At 55.9% G+C, this 19504-nt stretch overlaps 1 protein-coding gene across 3 annotated transcripts; it reads right to left on the bottom strand.

Moving 5' to 3' along the window:
• Positions 1-350: 350 nt before the first annotated feature.
• ELAVL3 (ELAV like RNA binding protein 3) lies at positions 351-18444 on the bottom strand. Of its 3 annotated transcripts, none has more exons than XM_004748380.2 (7): positions 18011-18444; positions 10790-11009; positions 10360-10463; positions 6895-7048; positions 6514-6739; positions 5519-5557; positions 351-4053 (listed from the first exon to the last, which is right to left on the bottom strand). In XM_004748380.2, exons 1-7 carry the CDS (start codon positions 18017-18019, stop codon positions 3702-3704), a joined length of 1104 nt encoding a protein of 367 aa, XP_004748437.1. In that variant the 5' UTR covers positions 18020-18444; the 3' UTR covers positions 351-3701. The 3 variants fall into 3 exon arrangements, with proteins under 3 accessions (XP_004748437.1, XP_004748438.1, XP_012909590.1); XM_004748381.2 differs by having other exon boundaries at positions 351-4032; XM_013054136.2 differs by having other exon boundaries at positions 10790-11006.
• Between the last annotated feature and the right edge of the window lie 1060 nt (positions 18445-19504).

The following is a 19504-nucleotide window of genomic DNA, read 5'->3' as shown; positions in this document are numbered from 1 at the left end:
CTGCCTTTCTTTGCTCAGGTGTAAAGGGGCCAGGGATGGGAGGAGGGAGGAACCGGGGAGAAGTGACTCCGGGGCTGGTGCCACAGCTGGGCTCTCATCAGAGCCTGATCGACAGCTGAGCTGCTCCCTGCGCCATGGAGCAAAGCCCAGCACCACAGGGCAGACCTCTGGGTTCTTGCCTGCACCCATTTCCCACCCACCCCGAGTCCCAGGTGTGTCCTCGGGGAGCCCCGGGGCTCCACGTGACAGCCGGGCCCAGCAGCCTAGGTGGCTAGTGTGGCGACCGCACAGCCCCAGCCGAGGAGAGATGCAGTGCTCCCCACCCGCCAGCACACACACAGCCGAGGCGGTAAGATTCTGAACTTTTATTTTCTGGCATGAAAAGTACAAATAATTAAACAATTCCATGTAAAAGTCTGTTACCGCGGCCAGGCCTGTAATCCCGGTAATAAATAGTCTAAACGCAACGCAAAGTGTTCTTGTTGGGTTTTGGGTTTTTGTGATTTTTTTTTTCTTTTTCTTTCTTTTTTTTCTTTTTTTCTTTCTTTTTTCTTTTTTTTTTTTTTACAGTTCTTTATCACCTCCAACATGGACTCTGTCGTGATTTGAAACCTTCTGAATAAATAACAAGATGAAGGGAGGGGCTGGAGGGGCTGAGCCCCCATCCCACGGGCCCTGCCCCTGACCCCCAGGGATGTGGAAGACCCCCGGCCCCCCCCTACCCCAGCCCCTGGGGTGAGGGGCTGGCCTCTGGAGAGGGGGCCTTGCTGGGCTGAGTTCTGTGTTTTAGAAAAAGAAGTCCCCTCCCAGACTCAGGGGTGTCAGGGGCCTAGGCCTCAGTGTGGGGGGGGGGGTGTGGGGAGGTGCCCCCTCTGCAGAGCCCGGCTGCCCCCGGGAAGGGGACAAACCCAGCCCTTATTGCTCACAGACGCCTCCTGCACGCTGCCCACGTGTGCACACGTGTCCCTGCGCTCGGAGGGCGGAGGGGAGAGAGCCCCAAAAAACAGCAGAGGGAGGGGGTGGACCCGCTGGGGGGTGCGTGCCCTGCTGGAGGGGAGCTGGGAGGTCAGGAAGGACTTAAAAACCACAAGAATAAATAGGTTCGTGTATCAAGAACAAGCTAGGGTTTTCACCAGCTAAATAGGACTGAAAAAATTCTCAAGACGAGCAAAAATAATCCCATTAAGACCCCGGACATCGCTGGCCGCGGGGACCGCCCCACAGAGCACGCGCCCCCCTGGGCGCCGCTCAGCTACCATTACTGTTATTAATAATTATTATTACTTTAATGATTCCACTTCCCCTTTTATAAATAAATTAGGCATAACCACGTCTCAGCAAAACTTAAAGAAACAAAGAGAACATCGTGGTTCCTTTAAACTTGCAAACTGGATGAAGGAACAGAAATATACACAAACGTCCTTACAGGGCAACGAGGAGAATAAATAGTTAACAGAGCAATAAGTTAAAACTACAAGAAGCTAAATTCGGCAAAAAAGTACAAGAAAGTTAACTGGTGCCAGTTTATGTCTTTTTTTTTTCTTTTTTTTTTTAATCTCTTCTCTGTTTTTTTTTTCTTCCTTTTTTTGTCGCTTTTTTCCTCTTCTGTTTGTGTTTTTTTTTTTTTGTCGCTTTTTTGATTTTTTTTTTCTTTTTGTTCCTTGCAGCAGAAGCTCCACAGACGTTTACTAACAAACACCGGGAGGGGTCGGGGAGAGAGAGCTGGGCAGTCAGATGGGGCCATGGCCAGACACCAAGCGCAGGGACACCGGAGAAAGGGCGACTGAACTCAGGGTTTGCAATTCTCAGTTCCGACTGGGCCCGCTGCGGGGGGTAGGGGGCTGCGAGGGCTCCCAGGGGCTCCGGCCTTCGGCTTCTGTTGGAATTTTTTCTTTCTTTTTTTCTTTTCTTTCTTTTTTTTTTCTTTTTTTCTTTTTTTAATAAAGAATGAAAACTAGGGGAATGGAAAGTGTCTGGACTTTCCAGACAGAAGCCGGGGCTGGGGCTTGGGATGGGCGCTGCATCCCCGGCCCTCAGGAGTTTGGAAAGACGGAAAAACCCAACAAACTGAAAGGGGGTGACAAGTGGTGGGGGAGAAGGGAATTCGGGGCTGGGCCCCTGGGCCTGGCCACCGCAGGGTGAAGGTGGGGGCCTGGAGGGAACAGCGGGTACTTCCTGCTGGGGAGGCCTTGGGGAGGGAGAAGGCTCAGGGCCCAGCCTCCCCCCTCAGCCTCTGGGCCAGGGCCTCGGCCCAGGGAGGTTCAGCCCCGGGGACAGGGGGTCCTTTGGCCTCAAGTGTTTGGGGGGGGGGCTGCCTCCAGCCCACCATGACGCCAAAAGTGAAACGAGGTATCGTGTGTTTGGATGCATGGATGTTGTGTGTGCACGCCTGTGTTCGTGGGCGGCAGGGACCACTATGAGCCAGGAGAGAGCTCTGAAGAGAACCTGGGGCCGGGCTGAGCGGGGCCACGCGTCCAGAGGAGACCCAGGCGGCCTAGCTGGAGGAAGTAGACTGGGCCAGGCACGACCTCTCACCTGGGCCTGAGGGATGCTATGGGCGTGTTGGTGTCTCCTGGGTGTTGTATCTCTATCTCCATGACGGGGTGTCTAGGTTTGTGTGTCTGCACGTATGTCTCTGCTCTCATGTGTCCACGTGGAAATGTTCACCTTCCGCACCTACCTGTGGCCGCATTTGCCCATGACAGTGTTTTTGACCGTGGCCACGTTTGCGGAGCCCCCCCCCCGCTTCGGTCTCCTGTGATTATCTGTGTGTGTGTCTGCACGTCGGGTTCTAGCCAACGAGCTCCTGAAGGTGTCCGGGGCGTGTCTCTGGGTCTGTCAGTGCTTCTGTGTGTCTCTGTGGGGTATGTGTGTGTGTGTGTGTGTGTGCGCGTGTGCATGCCCCCACGGGTCTTCGTGTGGCTGTGTTCTCTGTGTGGCCCCATGGACTCCCAGCCCCCAAGCCCTGCTCCCTACCCCTGCCCCAGTTGGTAAACATAACCTGCCAAAATATTTTCTTTTTTTTTTTTGTCTTTTTTTGTGTTTTTTTTTTTCAAGTTCAAGAATCCCCAGTAAAAATTCTCCACGAGGTCTTTTTTCCCTTTTTACAAAAATAGAGTTTTTCTTCCCCTCCCACCCCCCCTTTTTTTTTCATTTTGTTTCTGTTTCCAGCCCCTCCCCCTGCGCCTCATACTCCATCCAGCGGCTCTGGGCCAGGGATGCCCACACCCCTCCTCCGTTTCGCTTTTTTGGGGATTTTTAAACCTGTCCCCCCTCCCCTCAGGCTCATCTAGGTGTTGGGGAGGCCTGGGCATGGGGGTCTGGGAGTGCACCCCCGGCACCCCTGCAAAGCCATCCCGTGGAGGGTGGTTGAAGGTGGGGCGGGGGCACATCTCTGCTTTCTTTTTAGCCGAAAAAAGAAACAAAAACCATCGCCGTGAACAAAACCAAGACGAGAGAGTGAACAGCCCAGCCTGGGGTGGGGGCAGGAGGATGGGGTGGGGGACCCCCAGGCACCCCCCCATTCCCTGCAGACTCTCCCCCCCCACCCCGAGTGCTCACCCTGTGGCTTCCGCAGGGACGCGGGGCCCTCGTGCCGTCGGTGGTCTGCCTGCGCTGTCTCTCTTGGGGCCCCTCTCTCTCTCTCTCTCTCTCTCTCTCTCTGCTGCCCGGGGAGGGTGGGGAGGGCGGGCGGCTGTGGCTCAGGCCTTGTGCTGTTTGCTGGTCTTGAAGGACACCTGCAGCACGCGCTCGCCCAGGCGGTAGCCGTTGAGGCTGGCGATGGCCATGGCCGCTTCGTCGTAGTTGGTCATCGTGACGAAGCCAAAGCCCTTGCACTTGTTGGTGGTGAAGTCGCGGATGACCTTGACGTTGGTGACTGCCCCAAAGGGCCCAAACAGCTGCCACAGCACGCTCTCATCCGCCTCCGGCGACAGGTTGTACACGAAGATACACCAGCCAGCGCCTGCCGCACCCCCCGACAGGCCCACGCCCGCGAGGCCACTCATGCCGTCGATGGCGATGGGCGAGAACCTGGCGATGAGCGACAGGGGACTACTTTGGGGGTCACGCGGGCTCTGCCCTGACCCCCGGCATACCCCTGAGCCCCTGGGACCCCTGACGCCGTGGTGACCTCAGGCCATGTGGTGATCCCTGCGTTATCCTGACCCTGCCACGGACTCGTGACTTTTGCCCAAGCCTCCATCCTGACCTGCAGCTGTGGCCTGAACTCTGACCTGCTCTGAACGTCAGGCCCTCACCCAGTCTTGCCAGGAGCCTCCAGCTACACCCAGACCCCCTAACCTCTGACCTTACTGGGCCCTTGGCCCTGTGGACCCTGGCCCCACTCCTGATGAACTACCCCTCCCTAGGCACATGTTCCCCCGCACGGACCGCACCCTGTCACCCCTCCCTGGCTAGAGGCCCCCCACCAAGGGCAGTGCTCATCCCAGGCGGAGAGAGTGGCTGGAGGAGCCCCCCACTCTGGGACCAGGTCTCTGACTCATAAAGCGGTCTGCTGCCTTCCTCTGCCTCTTGCCAGCCTTTTCCTGCTCAAATTGTATATTTAGGATCCACTCCCTTTTCTCTGCAAGGTTTTGATCCAGCCAGAATGGCTCCCAGCGCAGCAGCACCGGGGAGGGTTTGTTGACTGACTGTCTGAGGGCCCGAGTGAATGAACAGACAGGACTGGCTCCACCCTTGTTCCTCACTGCCTCCCTACAGTCCGGGCCTCGCTCAGCTCAGAGGGGGCCCCAGCGGGGACGAACAGCTTGCTGGCTGGCACCCTGGTCACGTCCGCGGTCTCGGCAGGGTCCCTGTCACCCCCTCTCCTGCCCCCTTCACAGCCCTGTTCACTGTTCCTCTGTCTCCTGCCCCACCAGGCGGAGATAATGAATAACGATAACAATAATCACAGGAGCCGCTGCCTTTTATTGAGCGCCCACTACGTGCCAAGCGCTGTGCTCAATGCCATGTCATCTCCACGGGATACCAAGTCTGGCTGGGCCACATTGGGTCCCCAGCCCTAAGCCCAGCGCCCGGCACTCAGTGTGTGCTCAACAGCTCCCCCTGTAGTAAACGCAGGGACCCTCTCGGGGGCAGGAATGTGGACAGTGCCATGCGGTCCACAAGGTCCAGCCCAGACTCGGGGGTGAAAGGGGGTGTTCTGTGACCCAGCAAAAATCATTAGCAGTGGCAGATGGGACTCGGACAGTGTGGGAACCAGGGGGCATGGCTGTGACCGGGCCCATGGCCATGACCCCTTCCATGGGCTGGAGAACGCCCTGGACAGGCCCTCCTGGGTTCAAATTCCATAGTAGCTCTTTCCAGGCATTTACTAGGCTTCGTAGCCTCTAACTCTCCTAATGGACACACGACTCCCTGACCCCAGACAGGGGGCAGACACAGCTAAGCTGGCAGTCCCCGGGGGGAGGTGGGGGAGCGTGGGTTCCAGCACTGAGCCAAGAGTCCGAGGAAGGACAGTGGGGAGCTGGGGGCAGCAGGGCGGGGGCACTGTTACCTCTTGACTCCGTAGGCCATGTTGAGCAAGTTATCCAGCCTGTGGAAGCAAAAAGGGTGGTCACCCGTGGCCTCTGGCCACACCCCCAGCTGTGACTCTGGCCGGCCCTGGCCTGACTGCTCTCCCCGCCCCCACCCAGCAGGCCAGCAGCCCGGCCCTGCCCCCACCCGCCTGCTCCCCGCCCGGCTGGACACCGCCTGGCACGGAACCGTGGTCACTCGGGCACTGCCTCTCGCCCGCCCTGCCTCTGCCTGGCCTGTGCCCGTGTCCTGTCCTCCCATCCCAGCCTGCCCAGTCCCACTCGCCTGCCCCCAGCCTGCGGGGCTCAGGTCCCCAGAAGGGGAGGTTCAGGTCTCTTTGGGGTAGTGCCTGGGCTGGGCAAGTGACAACACTTTGTGGTGCCTCAGGGTCCCTGTTTGTAAAATACAGGCACTCCTCTCCCATGAGCACACAGCATGGGACCCCAGCCCTGAGAGAGGGGGACTCCGATCAGGTGACTCTGAAGTTTTTTTGTTTTTTTTTTTTTACTCTAAAATTCAAAGATTTTAGGTGCCTGGATGGCTCAGTTGGTTAAGCATCTACCTTTGGCTCAGGTCATGATCCCGGGGTCCTGGGATTGACTCCCCCCAACCCACCCCCTTTGAGCTTTCTGCTCAGCTGGGAGTCAGCTTCTCCCTCTCCCTCTGTCCCTCGCCCTCCCCCGGCTTGCACTCTCTCCCTCTCTCTCTCTAATAAATCTTTACAAAAAATAAAACTCTTAATGCCGATGCCACTCATAGTGCCCTGCGTACATTGAATGCCTGCTGTGTACAAGGGCTTGGCCTCAGCATCTGACATACTCACACATTTCCCCTTTGCTGCCCTCAGTGGCCCCAGCGTGTGGACACCCTCCCAGGGTCCCTCTGCCCTGCAGGAATGGGGTCCAGGGAGGCTGGTTGCAAGGCTTGGACCCCCCTCCCCCAGCCTGTGGGGGTCCAGGGTGCCTGGGACCTTACCGGAAGCGCTGCGTCTGATGGTGTAGGGGGCCTGCATAGCGTCGGGCTGATGACTGGTAGAGGTGAGTGAGCAGGGCCTGGCCAGTCTTCTGACTTGGGTTGTTGGCGAACTTGACCGTGATGGGCTCCGCCGCGCCCAGCGGCTTCTGCCCGTTCAGTCCTTTGATGGCCTCCTCAGCCTCGATTCTCTTGTCAAAGCGGATGAATCCCACACCCCGAGAGACGCCTGTCAGGGAGTGAGGGCGTCCTGAGGACCCTGCCCCCTGATGTGACCCCCTTTCCCACTTCTCTGCCCCCGCCGTGCCCGCCTTCTCCACTTTGGTCCCACCTCCGTGCCTTTGCCCAGTGCCCTGCCAAGTGCATCGTCCTTGGCAGCCTGACCTGTGACCTGGTCCACCAGGATGCGGGAAGTGATGATGCGGCCATACTGGGAGAAGAGCTGCTCCATTTCCTTCTGGCTCATGGTCTTGGGGAGTCCACTGACATACAGGTTAGCATCACGGATGGATGCCGAACTGGGTCTGGCATAGGACACCTGCACGGAGGGTAAGTGGACAGAGGTGAGGGAAGACCCGTTTCACAGATGGGGAGACTGAGGCCGTGTCTTGGCCACCAGCGAGCAGCAGAAGTGCCTCACCTGTTCATGCAATAAATATCTCTCAAGTCATCTCCATGGGCAGTGCTGAGGGCTTGAAGGAAGGGCCGTGGCCATGGCCATGGTTGATAATGTGGCCCAGCCTCCATAAAGGGGAAGGGAAACCTGTCACTGGGTCCCGAGGTGGCACATGTCTCCCTGAGGACCTCGAGTCCCCAGCTCCTGCTCTCACACCATATATTCCGTCAACAAGACATTTTCCGCTCCTTTGGAAAGTGAGCCTGGGACTCTGGCCCTCAGGGTCACTCAGGTCTTTAGCTGCCAGCTCAATGCTGATGACTCCCAAATGTCCGTCCCTGGTCCTGGGCCTGATCCCCAAGCTGCATACCTGTGTGACACCTGCCTCTGGGCACCCCCGAGGTCTCGCAGGGGATTCCACTCAGTGAGGCTGCATCTAGCTCCCAACTGTCCCCGTGGACGCCCCAGTTCAGGAGTGGTAGCTTTATCCTCCTGGGTGCTCAGGTCCCCAGCCTCCGTTGTCCCTGATGCCCGTCTTTCCCACCCACATCCAATCCACCATCGATTCCTCCTCATTACCCAGAATCCACACTTGCCCCCTACTTCCACTGCTGTGTCGTGGCCCACCACCCACCATGGCTCACCCAGGCCAGTACAGCAGCCTCTACCCTGGTCCCCACTCCCACCCTAACCTCCCGTCTCTTTCCACCACAGCTGCCAGAGGGCACCTGTGAGAAACTGAGTCAGAACCTTCTGTGGCTCCCACCTTCTCCAGAGTAAAAGTCCTTCTCACAGCCCACTAGGCCCTGAAACCTGCCCATCAGCTCACACCCTCTCTCATCTCTGCCTAGACTTTCTCTGTTTCAGCCTCACCCGTCTCCTCCGTGTTCCCCAAACACACCAGGCACACTTCTGTCTCAGGGCCTTTGCTCTGGCTGTTCCCTTCAGCCTGGAACACCCTTCCTCTCCTTTCTTCTTCCAGTCTCAGCTGAAGGGTCCTCCCTGTCCTCTTCCATCTGAATTGGGTCCTCGGCTCCTCCCCGGCCCTGTCACTCTCTCTCAGTGGTGAATTCGACACGTTTTAGTATGATCATTCGATTTGTGTCATTAATTACGGTCCAGCCCAACAATGAAACTCTCTGCAGCTGTTTTAAAAAATGGTGGACATGTATATTTATTTCCCAGAAACAGTGGTGAGTATTGTAAACGGGGGGAAAGAAAAGTCCATTTATAGAGCAGCCTGCAGTGTGAGATGTGACCCCGTCTCATTGTGTGCTTATCTGTGTCCTGGAAACACAGTCTGGGGGGGCTACCCCAGATGCTAACAGGTTGACCCAGAGCTGGCGGGGGCCCTGGGGGGCATGAGCTTCTCTTTCCACTTATTTCTGCCACTGTCTATCCTCTGTAGCCTTCTAAATTAACCTCTGGGTAGATAAGGGTCATTGTCAAGGGCCGGGCTTTTTGTTTGGCGTGGTGAGCTGGGAGGGCATAGAACCTCATTAGAAATGACTAATTAAAAAACTAACAAAAGGCAAACATTGGGCTGGGGGGCGGGGGTCAAGGTGAAGGCGCTCCTAGGCTGGAGGTAGAGGGGTTCTAATTAACGCAATTGTGCGCACCTGGGGTCCTTCAGGAAACAACCCGAAACCCAGCAGCTGCTCCTCTCCCCAGTAATATTCATTCAAAATCACAGCCACGTACTCAATGGTTTCCACTCTGGCCCATGGGGCTGTGAGTTTTGAGGCGTGAGGGCTTGTTGATGAATCAGACTTAGGGGTGAGGGGAAGACAGGCCTGAGCTCCTGGGTGGGTGTTTGGGGTAATCAGGGCTCATTGGAGGCATTGAGTAGGACTTCTGGGGTATTTCCCATCCCCCCCACGATGGGGGCTGACCCATGTCCCTCAGCTGGGTGTGGGCTCAGCCACACCCCCTCACCAGGACAGGACAAAGGCAGAATCTGCCAGAACACCTGGTTGGGGCTGACCATACAACTGTGCCGCCCAGGCAGACACAGACACACATACACACACAAACACACACACAGGGCCACCCCGCGCTCTGCATGGTCCCGGTGCCTAGACCAGCAGAAGGGTAACTCAGGCTACAAAGACATTCCCAGAGGCTCTGGGGGTCTTGGATAAGTACAGTTAAGAGTCACAGAACTACACCGGTCACCACCGCACAAACCCACATCCCAGACACACCCACACAGCCCCACCAGGTCACGGCCAGAGTTGCAGCTTGTCACAAAGCACCCGAGCGATAAACACCACGTCCCACAGACACACAGTGACACAAAGTCTGTAATAGCCGGACTCACGTGACAACAGACACACAGTCACGGTGTCCCACAAACACAATGGCTCACAGCCCAGGGTATCGCATACACACGTTCACTCATGGCATTGCGTGCATACAGTGGCCCTCTGGATTTGTCGCTCTCATGCCCCAGCGCTTCTGAGTCTAGTTGGCCATGGAGCAACCCATCAGGTCATGACCTCATCCTCCCCCACAACGCACAATGGGGAGAGGGAGAGATTCCTGCACCTCTGTTCCCAGAGAGAACTGGGGGCCAGATGGGCACCCCCAGCTCTGCCTCCCCCAAGGTTCCAGAGCAGATTTGTGGGGCGGAGTCCAGACACCCCCAGGCGAACCTAGAGAGGGGGGTTTCCATGGCGATCCCCCTCCAGGGAATCTGGGCTAGCAGAGTCCCAGCTGCAGCTGCTGAGAGGGGAGGTCATGGGGGGGGAGGGGCGTTGCACAAAGGTGGGGGAGGGGCTCGCCCCTAATCCCGCCCTCCCAGACCCTAATTAGGCTCCAGATGGCAGATGGGCCCCCACCCCTCCTCCATTTCCATGACAAAGGCGAGGGGGACTGCCCATCCGACCCTGGTCACTCTGCTACCACCAATGGTATGGCTACCTCCCTGAGCTACCAGAGAATGTGCGGCTGGTATTCTGACAAATAAGGAAACAGTTTCAGAGAGGCAGAGACACTGGGCCCCCGATGCCCAGCTACGAACCCTTAGAGGAGAGTTTCAACCACTCAGGGGATGAGCCGTGGAGAAGGGCGGGTGGCAGTGGGGAAAAGGGTGTGTGGTGAGGGTGAGGGGCTGTAGGAGTTCAGTGGCAGTGACGGGGGCAGTCCAAGAGGGCAGTAATACGGGCAGATTGGGGACAGTCGCAGATGGGCAGTCATGGGGGATGGGCAGCAGAAGAAACGAGAGCACTAACCTTGATGGTCTTCGTCTGCAGTTTGAGGCCGTTGAGGGTGCTGATGGCTTTGTCTGCATCGTTGGGATCAGAGTAGTTCACAAACCCGTAACCGAGGCTCTGCCCTGTGGGCAGGACCAGAATGATGACCTCCCCAGACCTACCAGTGTCCTCCCAGACCCGGTCCTGAGAGGCTGACTGTCATCACTCAAGGTTATGAGACACTGGATCCCCACCTTACTGTTCCCTGAGAGTACTACCTTGTCCCCAGGACACCTCCGATCCCCCAGAGTCCTGCCTGCCCCCATCACCCCTGAGATACCCTGCCAGGGGTCACACTTGTCTCCCCATCACACCTCAGATTCCCCAGGGTGCTACCTGCCCCCACCACACCTGTACTTCTGAGACTATCACCTCTGTCCCCTCCTTCCCCACCTGCCAGCAGCCACACCTGTGATCTTATCCCGAACCAACTTGCAGGATTCGATGTCACCAATGCTGCCAAAGAGACTCTTGAACTCATCCTGGGTCATGTTCTGGGGCAGGTAGTTGACGATGAGGTTGGTCTTGCTGTCATCAGTGGCTCCGTTTGTACCAAGGAGTGGCCCGTTGGGCAGGGCCGGGCCGGCCGGGCCCCCCGCCACCTGAGACTCCATGGCCCCGAGTATCTGCTGGAGACAACAGGCCACACCCGCTCACGGCCCAGTCCCCACACAGGCATCAGTGGGAGTGAGAGGGGCTCAGTGGTGATGGATCAGTCAAGTCTGACATGGGCTTAAACATGGAGAGGGAGGAGAAGTATTATTCCAATAATCCCTTCCACTCCTCCAGCATCAGGCATGTACCTTGCATGTGATTTTGCTTTCTATGTTTACTTGCTATGCTTGCTAGGTTTGCCTGTTTGTCTAAAATCAGTCTGTGCATTTCTAGAAGAAGAAGATGAACACTCTTGTCTTCAGAATAAGAAATATAATACCTCCCTGACGATGTCCTGCCCTCCTCCCACCAAAGGGAATTCCTATCCCAAATGTGTTAATATTTCTTTTGTTTCATGCATAATTATCCCCCTAGACATTTATCCCCCTCCCCCAGTTTTTCCGCTGAGCTGTTTTTTATTATTATTTTTAAAATGTATTTATTTGAGAGAGAGAGAGTGAGTAGGGGCAGAGGGAGAGGAAGAGAGAGAATCTCAAGCCGACTCCCTCCCACCCAACACTGAACCTGATGTGGGGCTCAATTCCACAACCCTGAGATCATGACCTGAGCTGAAATCAAGAGTTGGATGCCCAACCGAGTGAGCTACCCAGGAGCCCCAATTATCATGATTTTTTAAAAAGGATTTTATTTTTAAGGGGCATCTGGATGGCTCAGTTTGTTGAGTATCTGCCTTTGGTTCAGGTCATGATCCCGGGGTCCTGGGATCAAGCCTTGCATCCGACTCCCTGCTTAGCGGGGAGTCTGCTTCTCCCTCTGCCTCTCCCCCTGCTCATACTATCTCTCTCACTTACTCTCTTTCTCTCTCAAATAAAAAATAAGGGCACCTGGGTGGCTTAGTCTGTTAAGCGTCTGCCTTGGACTTGGATCATGATCCCAGGGTTCTGGGATTGAGTCCCACATGGGGGTCCCTTCTCAGTGGAGAGTCTGCTTCTCCCTTTCCTTCTGCTCGTGTTCTTTCTCTCTCTCCAAAAAATGAATAAAATCTTTTAAGAAATCAATAAAAATTAAAATAAAGTCTTTTAAAAACATATTTTAAGTAATCTCTACATCACATGTGGGGCTCAACTCACAGCCCTGAGATCAAGAGTTGTGTGCTCTGACTGAGCCAGGTAGGTGCCCCTGAGCTATTTAAATATACAACATAATAACACCAGCAAATAATGACAGCTTTATTTTTTTTATCTCCAATCTACACCTGTTATTTATTTTTCTTGTCTTATTGCAGGGGCTACAGTGCAATAGTGGCTTTTTAATTCATGATGTTAAGTGAAATGCTTTAAACATTTCACAGATAAATTTGATTTTTGCTGTGGGTTTTCACTTATGAATGTTTAATTTTATTCTTATTATCCCAAGATGATTTTTTTTTAAAGAATGGATGTTGAATTTTATTTAACGTTTTTTCCTCCTGCATCTATTTCTTAATAATTGACATATAATATTACATTAGTTTCAGGTGTGTAACATAATGACTCAATATTTGTATGTATTGCAAAATTATCTCCACGATAAATCTAGTCAACATCCATCACCATTCATAGTTATAATTTTTTTTCCTGTGATGAGAACCTCTAAGATCTACTTCTTTAGCAATTATCAAATAAATTCTTCATGTATTTTACATATAAGGACCACACAGAGAAGAATTTTAAGGCCACATCTGTGCTCAGCAGGAAACAGTACTGGGATTATCTGTAACGGATGTAGGAAGGTAAAGCAGCCAGCGTTTCCTTAGGTATTCTCAATGGCACGGTTGGCAGATGGGTGCCCTTACTTGAAAAATCAAATCGATTGGTAGGGTTTTCCAAAAGGGATGAATTAGGAAGGTTTAGAAGCCATATTCAGTTTCAGCAGGAGAGATCACTGTGATTGATTAGCAATGTCTTTGAGGCTACAGAATTAGGAAGTCGGCAGGTACATTTTATCTCAGCCCTCCCTGAGCCAAAACACAATACCATACTTATTCCCAAATATTGGGCCTCCTGTGTGCCAGGCACAGTGCAAAGCCTTCTATAGGCAATGTTTATTTTTTTTTCTTATTCACAACCACCCTGAAAAGAGAGCTTAGTTTCCCCTGCCTAACAGATGCTGTGAACTAGATGGCTGTGTCCCCTCAAATTCATATGTTGAAAACTTAATCCCCAATGTGATGGTATTTGGATGTGGAACATTTGGGAGGTAATTAGGTCATGAGAGTGGAGCCCCCATGAATGGGATTCATGTCCTTATAAAAAGGGGCAAGGACGGGGAGCCTGGGTGGCTCAATCAGTTAAGCGTCTGCCTTTGGCTCAGGTCATGATCCCGGGGTCCTGGGATGGAGCCCTGCGTGGGGCTGCCTGCTCGGCGGAAAGCCTGCTTCTCCCTCTCCCACTCCCCCTACTTGTGTTCCCTCTCTCATTGTCTCTCTCTCTGTTAAATAAATAGAATCTTTAAAAAAATAAAAAGGAGGGGGGACAGGATAGAAATGATCTCTCTCCACCAGGTCAGGACACAGCAAGAAGAGGTCCATCTGCAAAGCCGGGAGCAACTCCTTACTAGGAAGCAACTCAGATGGTACCTTGATCTTAGACTTCCCAGCCTCCAGAAGATTTATGAGAAATAAATGTCTGTTGTTTAAGCTCCCCAGTTTATGGCATTTTGTTAGAGCAGCCTAAGCTGACTAAGACACCAGAGGGGGAAAGTGAAGTTCAACAATGTTTTAAAAATTACTAAAGGTCACGCAGCTAATAAATGGCGAAACAGGGATTTGCACAGGAGCGTTTCTGATCGAGTGTCTGCATTTTCAGCTTCCACTGCCAATGGAAGAATAGTGCTGGCCCTAACCTTTCTCAGCTCTGTGTCCTCGGGTAGGCTTCATAATGCTCCTGGAGCTCTGCTCCACTTTGCTGCAAACTCCAAGTTATTGGCACAGTGACCCCAGGGAAGGATCTAAAACCACACGTGGGTGCAGCTGGAAAGTATTCTGGGATCAGGTCTGCCATGGGGACAATCACAGGAAGCAGCTTGTCGTGTCTGCCATCCCTGTTTCGTAATCCCGGCTATTAATACTGGTTCTGCCCCATTGACATCTGTGGGCCAGGCACCGCACGTTGCGAAGTGCTCCCAGACATCATATCATGTATTTCTCCCAGTCATCTTTACAGACAGCAACAGTCTCCATTTTATAAGTGAGGCAACCGAGCCCAGAGACACTGAGTGATATCAATGGCAAAGTCGATCTCAAACTTGACTATGTTGGACTCTAAAGCTGTTTTTAATGACAGAGACCAATGCATGAGGGTGGCTCCGGCACCTTACAGGTGTGTATTCTCAGGGATGATCTTAGCTCTTCTTCGAGCCTCCGCTGCCTTTCCATTTACTCTTATTAAAAGGATGGCACAGAACTCCCCTACGTTTCCAGTTGGCTGAGTGGCTGTCCGGGGGCTTCTGGGAGAGTTAGTTATTCTGAAGCCATATCCAGACTGAGCAGGAACACACCCCGGGGGGTTGATTAGCAATGTCTGCCACAGGCACTTGCCATCAAGCATTCGCACGCTATAGATCCCCGTCCAGTTTCGTAAGGTTAATACTCCACTGATGGCCACGTATTGAGGCCCTGCTATGTGCCAGACAAAATCCTTTCTGTGACAATTTCTTGGCAATTCTTCCAACATCGAACATTATGGGACTCTTTCCTTCATTTACCAGAAGAGGAAACTGAATCTCAATGAAGGGTTTAGGAATTTACACAAGGCTGGGTGGCATGCAGATGGTGGATCAAGAATTCAAATCAGGGGGCGCCTGGGTGGCTCAGTGGGTTAAAGCCTCTGCCTTCGGCTCAGGACATGATCTCAGGGTCCTGGGATCGAGCCCCGCATCGGGCTCTCTGCTCAGCGGGGAGCCTGCTTCCCTTCCTCTCTCTCTGCCTGCCTCTCTGCCTACTTGTGATCTCTGTCAAATAAATAAATAAAATCTTAAAAAAAAAAAAAAAAGAATTCAAATAAGGAGTTTGGCCATCAGAGCCCACTTTACTAGTGGCCAAAAAGGCCAATAATAGTAAAAAAAAAAAAAATAACAAAGTGAGACTGAGCCTGTACTCTACACCTAGGCCAGGCATCATGACATTTAAACCCACTCTGTTGGCTGAGTCTATCCATTCAATTCAACGAACAATTACTGGGTACCACCACATGCTCCAACCTCCTCACTGTGTATCCGCTGACACACTGCCTCTCTGGGCCTCTGTCCCACCACTAAAGATATGGCACCAAAGTTTCCCACGCATGAAGATGGAACCGGAGTTCCCTTCCGGGCTTGGCAAACTAGAGTTCTGTGATTGGTTGATGACGTCTGCTATGGGACCCCTGCCCCCACCAAATAATTAGCAGTAACACAAAACGCTGTTTCAGGACCCAGCAGGTTGCAGCTTTGGAACCCCTACTATGTGCCAGGCACTGAGCAGGTGCAAAGGTTTCACTGACTTCCCACAACCACACTGAAAGCTGGAGGTCATCTGCTCCATTTCTCTCATGGAGAAATTGAGGGTCAGAGGGATTTGTGATTTGCCTGGGAGTGACCGGCGGCGGAGGTAGTGATGAGGTTTGACTACTGGTCTGATTATCCTAGAGCGTACAGAGCCACCGCAAATGTCCTCAACTTGGATGGGGTTAAAAGGTAATTGGGATCTTGAGGCCCAGCCGACTAATCTCCCCAGCACCCCATCTCCCTCCCATCTGTGCCAGAGCTTAGCAGGATCAGTGTCGCGTTTCCTCTGCAGCTCAGCCGGCTGAGCCGCTAATAGGGATCGGATTGGTGGAGATCACACCCGCCTGGCCCCAGCCCATGGCAAACGTGTGGCCTGGGATGACTCGGGGAATCACAGGGACCTTGGAGGGCTGTTCCAGGTCAGGAGTGGAGGGGCGAAGTCAGAAGGGAGGAGGGCAGATCCAAGATGGGGAGGCAGAGATGATCCGGGAGCAATGGAACCTTTCCTCCCAGTCTCTCCAGCTTTTCCTCTGGCTCTCTCTCTCTTTTTCTCTCCCTCTTCTCCCCCTGTTTCTCTGTCCTCCTGTCCCCTCTGAACCCGTCTGTCTCCCCCTCCCTTTCTCTGCTACTCTTTCTTCAACTCTTTTGCACTATTGCACACACATATGACATACGTTTTTTGCAGGGAACACACCTGAGGTCACTTGTTCTGCAGACTCTCCTGTGACCTACCCCTTTGGCCCCTGCTGTGACCTCCTGGTCCCAGGAGCAGTGATAGATGTCTGGATACTGGCCACAATAGGGCATTGAGTGACTATACATGCTAAGGCTGGGCCACCACGTGGTGCTAATTAGGCTTCTCACTTCTGGGTCCTTCTTCCTCCATATAGGGCCCTCACTGTCTTAATTTATCCCCTCACTTTCTCCCAGCTTGTCCCCCTGGTGGACTTCCAACGAAGTGCTCTCCAGGCTTTCCAAGGCTTCAAGGCCCTTCTGTGACCTCTGACCACACCCTCGCCCCTTTGTGCATCAGTTTCCCTCTTTCAAATGAAGGAACAGATCAGAGGAATGGATGCTGGAGAGCTGTGCGGGTTCTGAGGGTCCTCAGGAGGCTGCACTCCCGTTCCTGCGACTGGGTTAGCCGCCTGAGGCCCAGAGAGAGGAGGGTGCCTGCCTGAGGTCACACAGCAGGGAAGCATGGCCTCTCGGTCCTCATTTCTCCGAGCCAGGTGGGCGGGTCCCAGGGTCCCATGCAGGGAGGGAGTGCTGAGCATCCCTCCACCCACTGTGCTCGCCAAGACTCCAAGAAGAGGCCCAGAAAGAGATACAGTGCACAGAGACACACACACACAGAGACCGGAAAGACAGTAAGTACGGAAGAAGGAGGCCTGGGCGCTGGGACCAGACAAAGGACGCGCGGCGGCGCGGGGAGCGGAGTCGCGCGGCGGGGGCGGGGGTGGAGCCGGGGTGGGGCTAGGACTGGCCAGCCCCGCCCCCGGGATACGCCCGGGTTGCCGAGTGGAAATCCGAGGGCTCGGGCGAGGCCGGGCCCTGGGGGCCCAAGGGGGCGGGGTCCAGATGGGCGGGGCAGGGGCGTGGTTATACAGGGCGTGGCCGGGCGTGGCCGCGGGTTCGGGAGCTGACCAGCTCGGTGGTTGCTGAAAGCATCCGGAGTGGGGCAAGCGGCGCGGGCGGGCGGGCGCTCTCAAGGTCACCCCGAGGCCCAGGGCCCTGGCGGGGTGGGGCGCCTGGCCCTGGGCTAGGAGACATCCCTGAGTTTCTTACCCCATCCCCCGTGAGGCGGGGGCCCAGGAGTCAGGAAGGCGCCCCCCCCCGCAGGCCCTCCTCTCCCCTCCCCCTCCCCGAAGCCTGAGGCGCCCGCGCGAGGCTACGGCCCGCTAAGAAGCTCCGAGAAACAAAGGGACGCGGCGGCAGCGGCGGCGGGCCCGCGGGGCCTCCGGGCGCGCCCCCTCCTCTCCCCTCCCCGCTTGCCGCAAGGTCGACAGGCTCGAGGACGAGACGCCCGGTTCCCCGGGCGCGGCCAGGGCCCGGGGCGCGCGATCCGACGCTACCGGCTTTCCTGAGGTTCTCAGGGACGGCTTGCCGCCTTTTCCTGGCCCAGCACCAGTGACTGGGGCCCTGTGTTTGGCTGGGCGGCCTGCGGGGTCCGGGCCTGGATGGAGAAGGCATCCTCCGCCGCTGCGGCCCCTCCCCCATCAGGCCTGCTGGAGGGGGCAATCCCGCTCCCAGGGCGCCCTAGGACGCCTATCCAAATCAGAGTTCGGCTCCCTAAGGCCTCTCAGGCCAGACTCTATGCGCCCCCAGCACTCTGGGTGCGGCCCAGCCCACTCTCAGGGCCCGAGAATCGGTCCTACCCCCCCACCGGGGCCTAGGTAGGCCTGGTCCTACCCCCCCCCCCCGCCATCTCCGCGGAGCCTGTGCCTAACCCCTCCCCAACCAGATTCCATCTCAGCGACAAGGGAATACCTACAGTGACCATTCTTGTGTGCCCAGCGGGCGCGGTCCGTGTTGAGGGCGGCTCCGGGGGTCGTGCACTCCTTGGGGGGCGCTCGATGCTCACGCCGGGGTCCTGCCCGGGCGGCCTCTGGCGCGGCCGCTGCAGAGGTGTAGATGAAGGCGGCGGCTCCCTCGAGGGCCGGGGACGGGCCCGAGCCCGAGGACGCGCGCGCGGATAGCCGGGCCCCGGGGTGGCCTGCGGGCGGCAGGGGATGGAAAGAGGGAGCGGACGCGGGATTGAGAACGTCCCCTGCGCGGCCCCGCGGGGCCCGGGGAGGTTGCGCTTCCTGACAGAGATCGCGGCGCTCTGCCTTTCACCGCCGCCCCTCGGCCGGGCCTGTCCGGTCCTGGGTGCTCAGTCCTCTCCCCTCGCCCGCCCTCCCTCCCACCCTCCAGCCCGCGCTGCGCGCTCCGCGCTCTGGGCCGCGCCGCCGCCGCCCCCAGCCCTTTATAGGAGCAGCTGCCAGAGCCGGCGTCCCTTATTGGCTGCGACAGCTGAGCCCCGCCTCCTCCCGGCGCCCGACGGCGCGGCAGGTGGAAGCGAGCGCGCGCTGGCTGGGACTCCGCACCCCCAGAAAGCACGCCCTAGAGGCTCGGGTTGCCAGATTCGGGCCCCTTTGCCCCGTAGACCCTGCTCCCTACATTGCCGCCCATTCTCGGGCGGGCTTTCTGCCGAAAAGACAGAGACGGGTCTCCTCCTCTGTCCAACACTCTGAGCTCTTGGAGGGAAGAGAGCGAGGAGATATCGGTGGCCCGATTGGACGAACTTCTGGAGTTGCTGTCCACCAAGAAGACTGGAAAGGGACGAGGAACCAAGATTTCTATGAGCCGAGGCCCAGGTTCCCAGATTTGGGGCAGTAGGTGTAGCCCACCAAGACCAATGGAGAAAGGTGTGTGTGTGGGGGGGGTGGCAGGAGCTCTCCTCTGCCTGCGGAAAGAACTGGGACCCTGCAGCTTTTGAGTGGGCTAGGTTCAAAAGATTCGTTAGAAAGGTGGGGACTGGCATCCCACAGTGCAAGGGCACCCGGCACTTATCCAAGGGGGGGTGAAGAAGTTTGGGTCTTAGGATTCCAGACCAAACCCACTGGCGCCTGCGGTTCCGGGAAACCACCCGGCCTTCTCAGACCCCATAAATTTTTGGTGGGTGGATCTGTTGTATAAACGTCCTGGCTTTCCGGGCTCCGGATTGGCCCGCCTGTGGAGTCACGGTTCTTCTCAGCTAGGAGGAATCTGGCTCCTCTCTTAGGCAATAGCGGCTGGCGCAGCCTCCTTCGGTGCGTAGGCTCAAGGGCACATTTACGTCGGGACCGCTATCAGGCGGGAGGAAGTGTTCTTACTAGGGCAGGGTCGCTTTCGACTGAGACTTCAGCACCACAGACAGCGGCCCGACGGTCTGGCGGAGGGCGCTGCGGGATGCTTAGCGCGGGGCCCCTAATCCAGGAGTCACAGCCTCCACCCTACCCTCGTC

The sequence above is a fragment of the Mustela putorius genome, unplaced genomic scaffold (assembly GCF_011764305.1).
Source record: "Mustela putorius furo isolate JIRA1106 unplaced genomic scaffold, ASM1176430v1.1 tig00000095_pilon_pilon_pilon, whole genome shotgun sequence".
Taxonomy (NCBI): Eukaryota; Metazoa; Chordata; class Mammalia; order Carnivora; family Mustelidae; genus Mustela; species Mustela putorius.
Note: the sequence above shows the minus strand (reverse complement) of the source record. Positions and strands in the feature narration are given on the sequence as shown.